We start from the raw sequence: 12,047 nt of genomic DNA, 5'->3' as shown, positions 1-12,047 counted from the left end.
CTTCATCTTCAAAGAAGTAAGGGCCTAACACCGCCACAAAACGAAATTGCACACCACACAGTAAGTTTAGCACTGTGTAATGGATGCTGGTGAAGCTGAGCAGGGTTTGTTTGTGCTCAGTAACAAAAGTTCTCCTTATTCATATATCCAATTAAGTGAAAATGGGCTTCATCTGACATCCAAAGATTTTCAACAAAGTTAGCATTCTCATTGATTTTAGACAGCACTTTTTCACAAAACTGCAGATGCAGTACACAGTTGTTAGGTGTCACTTCTTGGACAATTTGAATCTTATAAGAATGAAATTTCAGGTTATGCAGTATTCTTAGCACACTCCGATGTCCAAGCTCCAATGATTAGAAAATTTTCTGCACCGAATTACAAGGACTCCTTACCACTACAGCTTTCATGGCATCATTGTTTTCTGTATATGTACAAACAATACATGCCCAGTAGGTCTTTTCAAAGCCAAACCAGTCTCTTCAAAGATATGAATCCAGCTTTTGATTGCATGTAAAGAAGAAACTTGACCGTTGGGCAGGATCTCATAGTGTCGCCATAACACTCATTGTGCAGCTGTCATAATGTCACCATGTCAGTAAAACACCCTTTTGGCAACCACACCCTACACCATTCCACTGCACCATCACAACTAAATGTCATTACTGCTCTACTGTGTGTCTTTCTCCCACTTATGGTACACCTACAAATTCATAATTTTTTATCGCCCATCAAATTCATAATTTCTAATCTCTCTGCACCACCTCTATTTACCCTAAATGGATATTGAAATTCAAAATGTAAAATGAGAATAATAATAAATGCTCACAACAAAACTACAACTATTACAGCTCCCAATTACGATGTTCATGGCACTGAATAAAATTATTCTCAATTGATACGTATATAAATTCTAAGAAACTATTAACTTGTTGACAAAATATAGCACATGGATTGTTTTCATAAGGTTTCACCCGCTACTGTACTTTTTCTGTTGATAAGTTGGAGGCATAAATGTGACTGCGCATCTTATGCTAACAACAATTAGTCATGTTCTGGATTTGTTATTTTACAAATCATGATTTGTATACAATCTGTTTTTTTATCACTTTATTTTATTACAGCCTACCATTCAGTTTTTTTTTTTTATTTCTTTTCCATCTTAAGGGATAAATTCAACATGTAAGATTAAAATACATGTTTCTTTTCTGTCTCCAAATTATGGAGTTTTCTGTCTTGAAGAAATTAATTTCTTTTAAAAGAAATCGGGACTTGGGAAAAAGAATATTTTGAGGAGGTTCCATTTTGCAGAGGTTTCACTGAATATTTATTGAACACGTTATCTGGTGTGCTATAATTAGTAATTAATAAAAATTTTGTATGATTGTAATAAGATAACAAGTTCAGTATAAAACCAATCTTTTTGTTAAGCATTTGAAAATCAATAGATTCATCAGTTACAGTGTTACTGACAGACACAGACATACACTCTGTCTGTGTAACTGACTTCAGACATACACAGTATGTCTGAAAAGTTCCCGAACTAAATTGAATAAAAATACAGATTTAAAGATAAACAAATTTATTCACATCAGACTTGTACATAGAACCCTTCTCTAGTTATACACTCATTGTAGCGCCGGTAGAGCCCATCAAACACTGGAGAATTCACTGTGTGGAAACACCTTCAACTGCTTGGTGCAAGCCTTTTGGATGGCTGGAAATTTTCAAAAAAGTGGCCTTTCATCTTTAACTTGAGTTTTGGGAACAGAAAATAGTTTGCTAGAATCAAGTCAGATGGAATAAAACGGTGATTTGATTTGTGGCGTAATAACGTGTTATTACTGTTGCCATGTGTGCCAGGGCATTGTTGTGCAAGAAAGTCCAACTGCTCGGATCCCGGTACTTGGGCTGGATTTGATGAATGCGATGCATGAGGAGTTTCATTACCTCCAAGTAGAATTTAGAATTCACAGTTTGACTAGTTGTGACAAATTCACAACTAACAAATTCATGATGAATCAGGCCCTTTGAGTTGAAGAATGCAATTAACATCGTTTTCATTCTTGATTTTTGCTGCCTGACTTTCGCTGGTCTTTGTGCTCCAGGACTCAACGAGGCAGTGGATTGACACTTCGTTTGAGGATCATACATGAAGCACCAGCTTTCATCCTCAATTACAACTGTTGGCAAAACATTTGGGTCGCTATTGGCAGTTTCAACGATGTCTTGAGCACAAGAAAGACTCACCTGTTTTTGTCCTTTGGTCAAGAAGTGTGAAATGAGACAAGAGCACACCTTTCGGCAGTTCATTTTTTCTGTTAGAATTATATGTACCGATGTTTAGCTCTTCTGCTATGGCCTGAAGGATAAGATGAGGTTATTCGAGCAGGAGGGCACTTTCGCTACGTTTTCGTCATGAACAACTCTTGACAGCTTCCTGCTTTGTTTGTTATCATCTAACGACTTCTACTGTCTTTAAACTGCTTTCACCACATGTATGTTGTGGTACGAGATGCAGATTCATCAAAGAATTCTTGCTGTATCATAGAATAAGTTTTAGCGAAAGATTTTTTTAAGTCGAGCACAAAATTTTATCACGCTTCTGTGTTCCATGTCACGAGTTCGCACAAGGTCATATGAACACAACATACACGGCCGAATATAACTCGAAACTGGAGTGATGAAACGTGATGAAATTTTGTACACACACTCGTCAGACATAACTAAATAGTTTCTTGGTTGTATCAACTACAGAAATTTAGTTCAGGAACTTTTCAGACCTACTGTCAATGTGAAATTTAAAATTTGTCATGACCAATTGATTTATATAATGTTTAAAATTAAGCTAGCTATTGTAATAGGTATGTTAATTTAAATAGTTCAAAAATTTATCTTTCATTCATAAGTGTGTTTTTGTTTTTTATTTATAAATGTAATATTTTTATGTATCCTACATTTAGAATATATTTCTAAACATTAGCTTAAATTTTTTAAAGATTAGAGATCGCTATTATCTGTGATTTTAGCTAGTAGGTCTTATAACATATCACTTCAAATAAGAGAGGACTGCTGCACAACCGTTTCCTTTTGTATCCATGTTTAAAAGCAAAATATCTATATCATTGAATTTTTAATCTGTTTTATTGTAAGTTATTTGGTATTTTTATTTTTCAGATAGTCATTCCAAATTGGAAGAATCAATGAGCTTAATCAAAAGTACATCATTAAAAGCTAGAGGTGGTCTTAGAGGTATACAGAATTATTTGTTTTGTTTTATTTTTATTTATTTATTTATTATTAGATAATAAAAATAGTAACAGGCTTTGCAAAAGGTACATATGAATAGTGAAGCCCAGTAATGCTGCAGGCCGTTTGGAGACCTGGTAAATAATTCTACTTTGAAAAATTTATATGCGGCAAGATGCCGCATATAAATCTGCCTAATTTGGTTTACCTTTTTGATGTCTTATAAAATTAAATATAGACAAAATAAAAAAGCTTTCTTACCATGTTGTAACATATGTTTTGTGCATGTGTTTGATGTTTTTTGTTAGAATCGTAACTATAAACAAGGAGATAATGAAACAAATTTCATTTAATAATTAAAATATTTTTAATTAAATAGACATTCTAAAATAGACGTGAATAAATGTTCGCTTCTGCTATTGAAAATGTAATTTCTCTGACTTTCAAACATAATTTATACTGATATTGAAACAAATGAGTATAGCAGGTAGACATACTTGAAAATATAATCACATATAATGAGACTTTGATTTTTCATTATGACTCAAGAAACTAAAGATAAGAAAATATAAGAATTGCTGCTAATAAAAAATTACAAATGAACTCAACTGTATTCAAAGCCACACTCATTCTTTTCTTTTACATGAAAGATATAGCTGACTGGGTACCTCAAGGTCAAATAGTTAATCAGCTTTATTTGGCATGATTCATGTTCAAGTTTATTTCTGCAAGGGAGAAAAAATCAATATTTTCTATGAATGACTGGATTTTCCATCAAGATAAATAGTATAAACCTATTCATACTGTCGTTTCTGTTGAACAATATTTTTGACTAGAAAACATATAGTTTTTCAAAATCCATCTAATTTTCCAAACTAGTATCCTGTCAGTTCTATTTTTCTAAAAATAAAAGTTCGCCAAATGGAGAATATACCTGGAAAACAAATATAAAAACAAGAAGCATTTCAACAGAGCTGCTATACTATTTGAATAGTGGAGGATGCAAATATGTGATCTATTGATCAATATGGAGTGAACATTGAAAGGAATAAATGTTAAAAGATCAGATTTTTATAAAGGAATAAATATTGAAGATCAGATTTTTATTCTAACTGATTTTGTATGCTCAATCCTGGAACTTTATACGTGAGATCTCATCCATCATGATAAGAGATGTAGATTTAAAATTAAAAAGGAGTAGAATAATTAAAAAATTAATGAAACCGGGAGTTACTTTTTAGATCATTAATTTTTTTATCATTTCAGTTATTGTATTTAAAAATATATCCATAATTTAATGTTGAATTGAATTTATTTTATCCGTAATCTATTAGTTTTGATTTTTTTCTTTTTAATCCTGTTTAAAAGTTGTAAATTATATTTTTAGTATTTTTTTTTATTATTGAATTTAGAAGTTTTATATTTATTTTAATAAATATAAAACATTTTATATAATGTAATAAGTAAGTTGGTAGAGTAAATTGTATCATCACCAATGAGTTTTTATGACAGCTGTCCATGATAATGCCAGATTAACTTTCAGTTAACAATAGTTATTTTTAACTGGATTTGAACTCTGGTAGAACTGGTACATGGAGTCTTAAGATTCAAGTAATGGAATATTAGGAATGTTAATGTAAAACTGATCAATGCAAACTGCTTAATTGAAGTTAACCATACAACTTGGTATCATCAATCATTTTACTCATTGCTGACCGTCATAACCCAATTAACTACATGTAGCTATACTGCACGACTTTCGGTTCGCCTCAAAGCTTGTTGAAGAGGTAAATCGATGACTTAATCAATGTATTGTTTATCTCTCTCCCCCTCTCTCTCTATCTCTCTCTCTCTCATTGAATAAGAAACCACCTTGCAAAATTAACATTTTTTAGCAGAGGTAACACTCCCCAGATGTGTAATGTGAAGTGAATGGTATTTTCTTTATTTCCATGTTCCTTTCTTTGTTCATAGAGTTAGATAATATAAAGTCAGATGCGGCTAACAAAAATGGACCAAATCATCGATTAATATTCAGAGTTATATCTACGCAACAGTCAGTATTACAGAAGCAGTATGTTAATGCCATGACTCAATATCAGAATGCTCTAGTCACACATAAAGAAAAGACTGAACAACTTATTAGGGATCAACTTCAGATTGGTTAGTAAATTTTGATTTTTTTTCTTTAATCATTTACTCTTTATTGTTTATTAACCTATTATTATATTAACTCTATTATTTATTTATTTATTTTTTAACTGCATGTTTTTTTTGTTGATTCCCAGAATTTTATAATCGTTTACTTTTAAAATTTAAAGGTGTTAATTACATTTAAGATATTATACAATACTATTTACACTTTTATTGATAAAACATCATATAATAGCTACTTTTTTTTACTTACAAGCACTTTCAGTCAAGTTACAATTAGTCACAAAAGTAATTGTATGAACACTGATATTAAAAAAATAATTATAATATGCATAATTTTATTTAATGTTATATGGAAACAACTTTAATGTTTGTAACAACTTTTGTTTAATGTTGTTATTGATTTTACAACTTATTACTCCCAAAGCACATTTAAAATATAATTAAGTTGTTATCATTACCCAATTTTAAAAGCTACATTCCAAACCATTGGTTCAGTAAACTAAAGCTTTTTATTTAAATTTGATGACACTAGTCAACATATCTTTCAATGTTACTTCTAGCTTATTTATTATACAGTATATATTTTTGTTAATTTTGGAACTTTATTCCCCCCTTTTTTGGGTTAATAATTGTTCTAGTCTATATAAAATGTACTCTGTAGTGAAATTATAGAAAGTAAAATTTACATGTAATCATTAATTCAGTTAAATAAAAATAGATAAGAAATCGTCATTCTTTAGCTTTATCCAAATATTATTTTTGTTTTTTAACTCTGCCTCTCCACAGTTCTTTCTTGAAGACTTTTTTCACTTAGTTTTTTTTTTATTCCTTTAAATAATTTATCCATTTTCTTCTTGGTTTTCCTCTGGGCCTTCATCCTGCTATAGCTAAATAAAACTTTTTTCTCTTTCACTTATTATTCTTTAGAAATTCTCAAACCATTTCAGGCTGGCATTTTTAATTCTCTCTTGTGCTCTGCATCACAGGTCAGAATCAACCATGTATGACCATCTATGAACCATGTCAGAATCAGTAATCAGGAAATTAAATTTTTTAAATATTGTCTTTTGTATTCCATTCGTTCTTCCTTTTAATATGTTGAAGTTCTAACACTTTAATAAAATCCAACCAGTACCTGTTCTTTGCTACTAATTTCCTGATTAATTTTCTTGTCTTAAAATATTTCTTATCGTATATACCTAAAAAATAAAAAACTTTCTTGCATTTTTTCGTGTACTTACAGATTTCCATTCACATTTCAGTTGTTCTGTGTCATTACTAACTTTTTTTTCTTTACTTATGTATTGTTGTTGTAATTTTTCATAACAATTTTAATATAATTTTATTTAGTATAACAATTTTGATAGTTTGTGATATAAAATTACAAGGTAAATGAAATCTAGTAACATATAATTACCATAAAAGTGATTGTAATCCTCTTTATATAACTGTCCACCAACATATTGTATGAAGAATTATTGCAGTGTCCTCATCCAGGTAAATATTGTTCTTTACAGCTTATAGAACACAAAAAAAAGATATTTTGATTGTAATATGTTGTATACCTGATAGAAGCCATAACCAAATGGTTTGAATTACCATTTGTCATTTGATGTAAGACACATAATTCATTTCAGGAAATAGCAGTACAATTCTCAAGAATTTACAAACCAGATTTAAGGAAAATTAAGGAATGAAGTGATCTCCTGTGGCTTTTTCACTAAGCCAAAAATATTACTGTTATCAGCCTAACCCACTAAAATACAGAATATGTCCAACCATATAAGCGATATTCTTCATTCTGTTTGTCACAGAGACTGGCTGTTAAGTAAAGATTGTGCTCTTGAGAAAGCAACTATGTTTTGTGCCTCTTGTTACTTATATACTTTTTATATGAATGAAAACCATAAGAGAGAATGGGACAGATAATTTAGAGCAACAATTTAATATACCTCTTTCTGGAGAAAATAATGTATTTACTCAATTGGAGTACATAATGTATTTATCAAAAATATCATTGTTGATGATTAGTTAAGTTGTTATTGCTTGCAAAAAGTGATATAAATGGATGGGATAGTAAGTATATGATGAAAACGATTTAAATGGCTGTTCATTGTTCAAGTAACAAACAGATTTCTTTTTGTAATTTAAATACCCATATAAGATTCTGGAGTGAGGATGAGCCCCTCAGTATATTTCATTGTATAAAGCCATAGTAATGTGAAATGGATGGCTGCTTTATTCCAAGATAACAAGTTTTCTACAATACAGTAAATTTAGCTACCTCGTAACTAAATGTTTTTACAAGTAAGTTCCAGTTTAAATCATAAATAATAAATAACTGAGGTAACTAACTACATAAGGTTAGAGGTAGTATACAGTACATGGAACCTTTAAAAATGTTTTTGGACACTATATGAACTTATAATAACAAACACCTAACAGTTATAGAGGCATGTCCATATCTGAACAAAATAATCTGTATTTCTTGGAACTATGCTTGTCAGTCATGATCAGTAACTAAATTGTCATCCTTAAATTGTCACTAAATTTTGTCATCTTTCATATAAAAACGTATTTATTCTGTATTGTTAGTGATAAGTGCATTATACTTTTATTAATCATTTTTCTAATATTTGGGAAAGAACCAGGACAGTCATTTGATTTTTTTTTTCATTATTTAGTTATTGTTAAGAATATAATATCACATGATGTTAAGTCAAAAATAAAATTTAAAAAAACATTATTTGTATTTGCACTTAAATGGATGAAATAATGATACACATTATGTTGTCTCATAGTATATTTTTCAACATAATCTTCTACTTTTAGCATTTAGTCCATCTTTTAATAAGCTTTTGAAAGCTTTACTGGATAAAACTTTTCAGTCTGAAGCATAGTCAATTTTTCACCATTTCCATTACATCTTTTTCAGAAGAATAACAATTCAAACAACAATCAAAATTGCCATAAGCCAGGTCAGGACTACATGGTGGTCCAGCAGCTTAACACCAAGATTTTGAAGGTGAAGGATCGGCCTATGAGGTTGGAATTTGTCTTAAAACAAAATCACATCTTTTAAAAGTTTACTGCATCTTTTGGACTTGATTTTTTTCGTAATTGATCATAATAGCACGTAGAATTTTTCACTATTCACATTTAGGTGTGAACAAAATAAAAATTCTTGACTTTTAAATTCCAGAATATAATCATTATAAATTTTCCTGTAGATGTGTTAGTTCACTGAGAAAAATGCTACCTTTTTTTATAGTGATCACTTCATTCACAGATCTTGCTTCCACTCATTCAACTCTCTTCATATTGCTGCTGGATTTTACTTATAATATCAGCTGGTTTCATTCCATCTGAATCGAGAAAATATAATTTGTTGTATTTCTCCCTTGGTGCGATCAGACCAAGAAGATTTTTAATGACTTTTAAACACAACCACAAACAGCTGACAATAAGGTAATACTTCCAATGAGCAGATATATGAGATTATGATTTATAGTAGAACAGTCAGCGTTGTAAGACGTGATTCCTTAAAAAAAAAAAAGGGAAATGAGAATTTTCCTTTACTTATGACTTTTTCTTTTACATTTCCTCTATATAAGTAAAAAATTTTCATTGGTGCTCCTATCAATGTACGAACAATCTTGCAAAGATTTTGCACTGTGTATGTAATTTTTCATTGTAATTCATACTAGAATTGAGTTATTCTTGCTTCGTTAATGCTTCTGAATTACTATTAATATGGTGTGATGTTTGACCATATATAATTGGGAATATACATATTAAGAATAATCAAATAAACCCTGTTTATGTTTATCAACTCATTTACCTAAATGGGTGAGCCATATGAATGCATGTGATGACTAAGTGCAAACAGATTGAAAATTATTGTTATTGAGCTGTCAGCGTAATATGATGCTGTGAACAGATGACACAAGAATGAGGCTTACTTGACTTACCCTCTTGTTAGTAAGAATTTACAATAATGTGACTTCATTTAGTTTGTTTTCATTTGGTTGGTACGTAATGATTGTTTTAGTAACAAGTTGATTCATTTAAATTTATATTATTACTTTACTGTACTTAAAAAGCTTACATTGTTAATATAATATATTATATTATTAACATATATAATTCTTTTAATCTATCCTTCATTGATATTTATAAACCTTCTCACTGATCCGTATATTCTCCAGCAAATAAATTTTGTTAATTTAATTTATATATTAAGTTCATTATGTAATGAGTAATTTTAATATGTTTATGTTTATTTGTGATTTTTTCTATTCTGTGTTTTACTCTTTCACTTCATCTTAATCATTAAATTAAATCTTTTTTACCCATCATTTCATTTTTTACATAATATTAACATATGAAAATTTCTTCTTAGTACAATTGTTTTAACTTTCTTCTTGTAATTTATACTTAACATTCTACCAAAAAAACAATTTTTTATTAACAAATTGTTTTTTATTTTAAAAAAATGTAATTACTTTTGAAGTTTATAACCATAAATTTAAAAAAATCAAATATAATCTTTTTCATCAATAATAGTGTTTTAACTACAGCTACATCTAAACATTTAAAATACTTTTTTTTAAGTAATTTACTATTTAAATATTTTCTAATGAACTATTTTTAAAATTAGTGTACTTTTTAATTAATAAAATTAATTATTTATCTCTGCATAACAAATAAAATTAAATACTTAACTGATTTTTTTACAACCTAACTTCGAAAAATAAATAATAATAACTATTTTTCTTTTAAAATATATCATTAGTTTTCATTCGATGATAACACGTAACATTCGTGTCGTCTCGTCTTGTCTCTCTTTCTAGTAATATCAAGTATTACACGGCGAACTCTCGCATGTGTTCCAGTGGACAGAGATATTACGAATGAGGAGCTTGAAGCAATGCTTGATAAACAAAATACATCCATATTTGTTGGAAATGTAAGTATACTTTTTATTATTATTCATTCACAATGTATAATGTATGATTTTTTCTTTTAATTGATTTTTAATAACCATCGACTGCTACAGTCTTTAGCCATTAATGAATGCTAAAAGCATTCATTTAAACTGCAAATTAAACTGTTTAATGTACACAAGTATTATGAAGATCTCCAGAGACTTTCATAACCTATTCTACTCATGAAAATAATGGAAAAGTGTACTATTTTTAAGTAAAATTTGAAATTTTCTAACTTCTTTGTTTTATTCAACTGCTATTGTACCATTTTGTTTAGAATTAAATTTTTTACAAGTTTTGTTTATAAAAGTTTTATGTATTTATTACTTATTTAACAAAGATATTTTACGTCAAATATAAAAAACAGAGTTTTGTACTCCAATTTATTTGTTTTCACCCCAGATTCCTTAAAAATACTACAGATACGGTTTTGGGACTTATCTTATTCAATTTTTCAAGTCAAAGCATAAGAAATCACTAATTCTGCCCCATAATTAAAATCCTAAAAATCTCAGTACAACCTCATTTCACTGAGGTAGCTAAAATCCGAGCAAAATCTTTCACTAGCCGTAACTCACAAATGAAGCATTTTAGCCCATGTATTTATTGAACTTTTTCCATTATTTTCATGAGTAGAACAGATTGTGAAAGTCCCAGGAGAACGTCATGATACATTCTTATTAAGAAGTGATTATAAGAACTGATTAAAATGCAGGTGTCTGGCTTTTTCATTATATCATTATTTCACCCATTTGATTTCCATAACACTACTCCCTGAAACATGATAATAACATCACCACAGTCCATTATTACTGATGTTAAATAAATAAATTTTTTACTCACAGATGGAGTCATTTTTGAAATTGTAATACAGAAATCTTAAATACAGTAGATGTTGAATTATCAGTAAAATTTCATTTTGGTTCTTAGACTTCTCTTTTTTTTAAAAGGGCAAAATTTGTCAAATTTTTAGACCAAATCTATTACATTTTGTTAAAATATAGCCTAACAATACAGTGTTAGTAAATAAATGTTTCACAGGTAGAGTAATCATACCTTGCTCAAAATTCTATAAAATATGAATTTGTAGGCACTGTAAACTTTATGTATTTATTTTTATAAAAATGTATCTTCATGTACGATATTAAAAGAACTAGTTAAAAGTGGTCCTGGGGAATATCTAACATGTTGCAATAATAAATTTTTTACGGAGAATATGGTAAAAAAAGTTAACTATGAGGTGTGCTCACAGACTGACTTCCAGTTGGCTTGTTAAAAAAAAAAAAACAGTGCAAAGAAATTTTATTTTTCATGTACTTATACACTAATATTAATGCTTTTCCAGTTGCCACTCATATTCAAGTACTGTGTACATAATTACATTGCGCCAGTTCTTGAAAATGCTTGTTAAAGATCCCATTGCCAGGTTACCCTGGCGATGGACTATTAAACCCCAATGTAAAGTCCTCATTGACTGCTGGCTAGCCGAAAATTAACTTTTCACTTTGGAATAATCTTTCTCTCTTGAAGTATTCATAGTCTTTGTGCAACTCAGTATCTTGAAAGTTTTTCTGTGGTGATTTTCACGGTGGAGTGATAGCATCTAGACCTTTCATCTAGAAGTCTTGGGTTTTGTACGGTCAAGCATGACAT

The 12,047-nt window shown here is 29.4% G+C and overlaps 1 protein-coding gene across 6 annotated transcripts in view; it reads left to right on the top strand.

Annotated features, from left to right (window-relative positions):
- The window catches only part of LOC142324277 (syntaxin-1A-like), a 56,889-nt gene that overhangs the window by 31,367 nt on the left and 13,475 nt on the right, over positions 1-12,047 (top strand). For 4 of the 6 annotated variants that reach the window (XM_075365178.1, XM_075365174.1, XM_075365175.1 and 1 more), the window contains exons 5-7: positions 3,178-3,252; positions 5,224-5,412; positions 10,260-10,375. In XM_075365178.1, coding sequence (XP_075221293.1) covers positions 3,178-3,252; positions 5,224-5,412; positions 10,260-10,375 — 380 coding nt within the window. The remainder of the gene's footprint in view (positions 1-3,177; positions 3,253-5,223; positions 5,413-10,259; positions 10,376-12,047) is intronic. The other 2 variants (XM_075365179.1, XM_075365176.1) reach the window with 1 other exon arrangement.

Source organism: Lycorma delicatula, chromosome 4, assembly GCF_047948215.1.
Source record: "Lycorma delicatula isolate Av1 chromosome 4, ASM4794821v1, whole genome shotgun sequence".
In the NCBI taxonomy this organism is placed as follows: Eukaryota; Metazoa; Arthropoda; class Insecta; order Hemiptera; family Fulgoridae; genus Lycorma; species Lycorma delicatula.
This window is presented reverse-complemented; position numbering and strand designations above follow the sequence as displayed.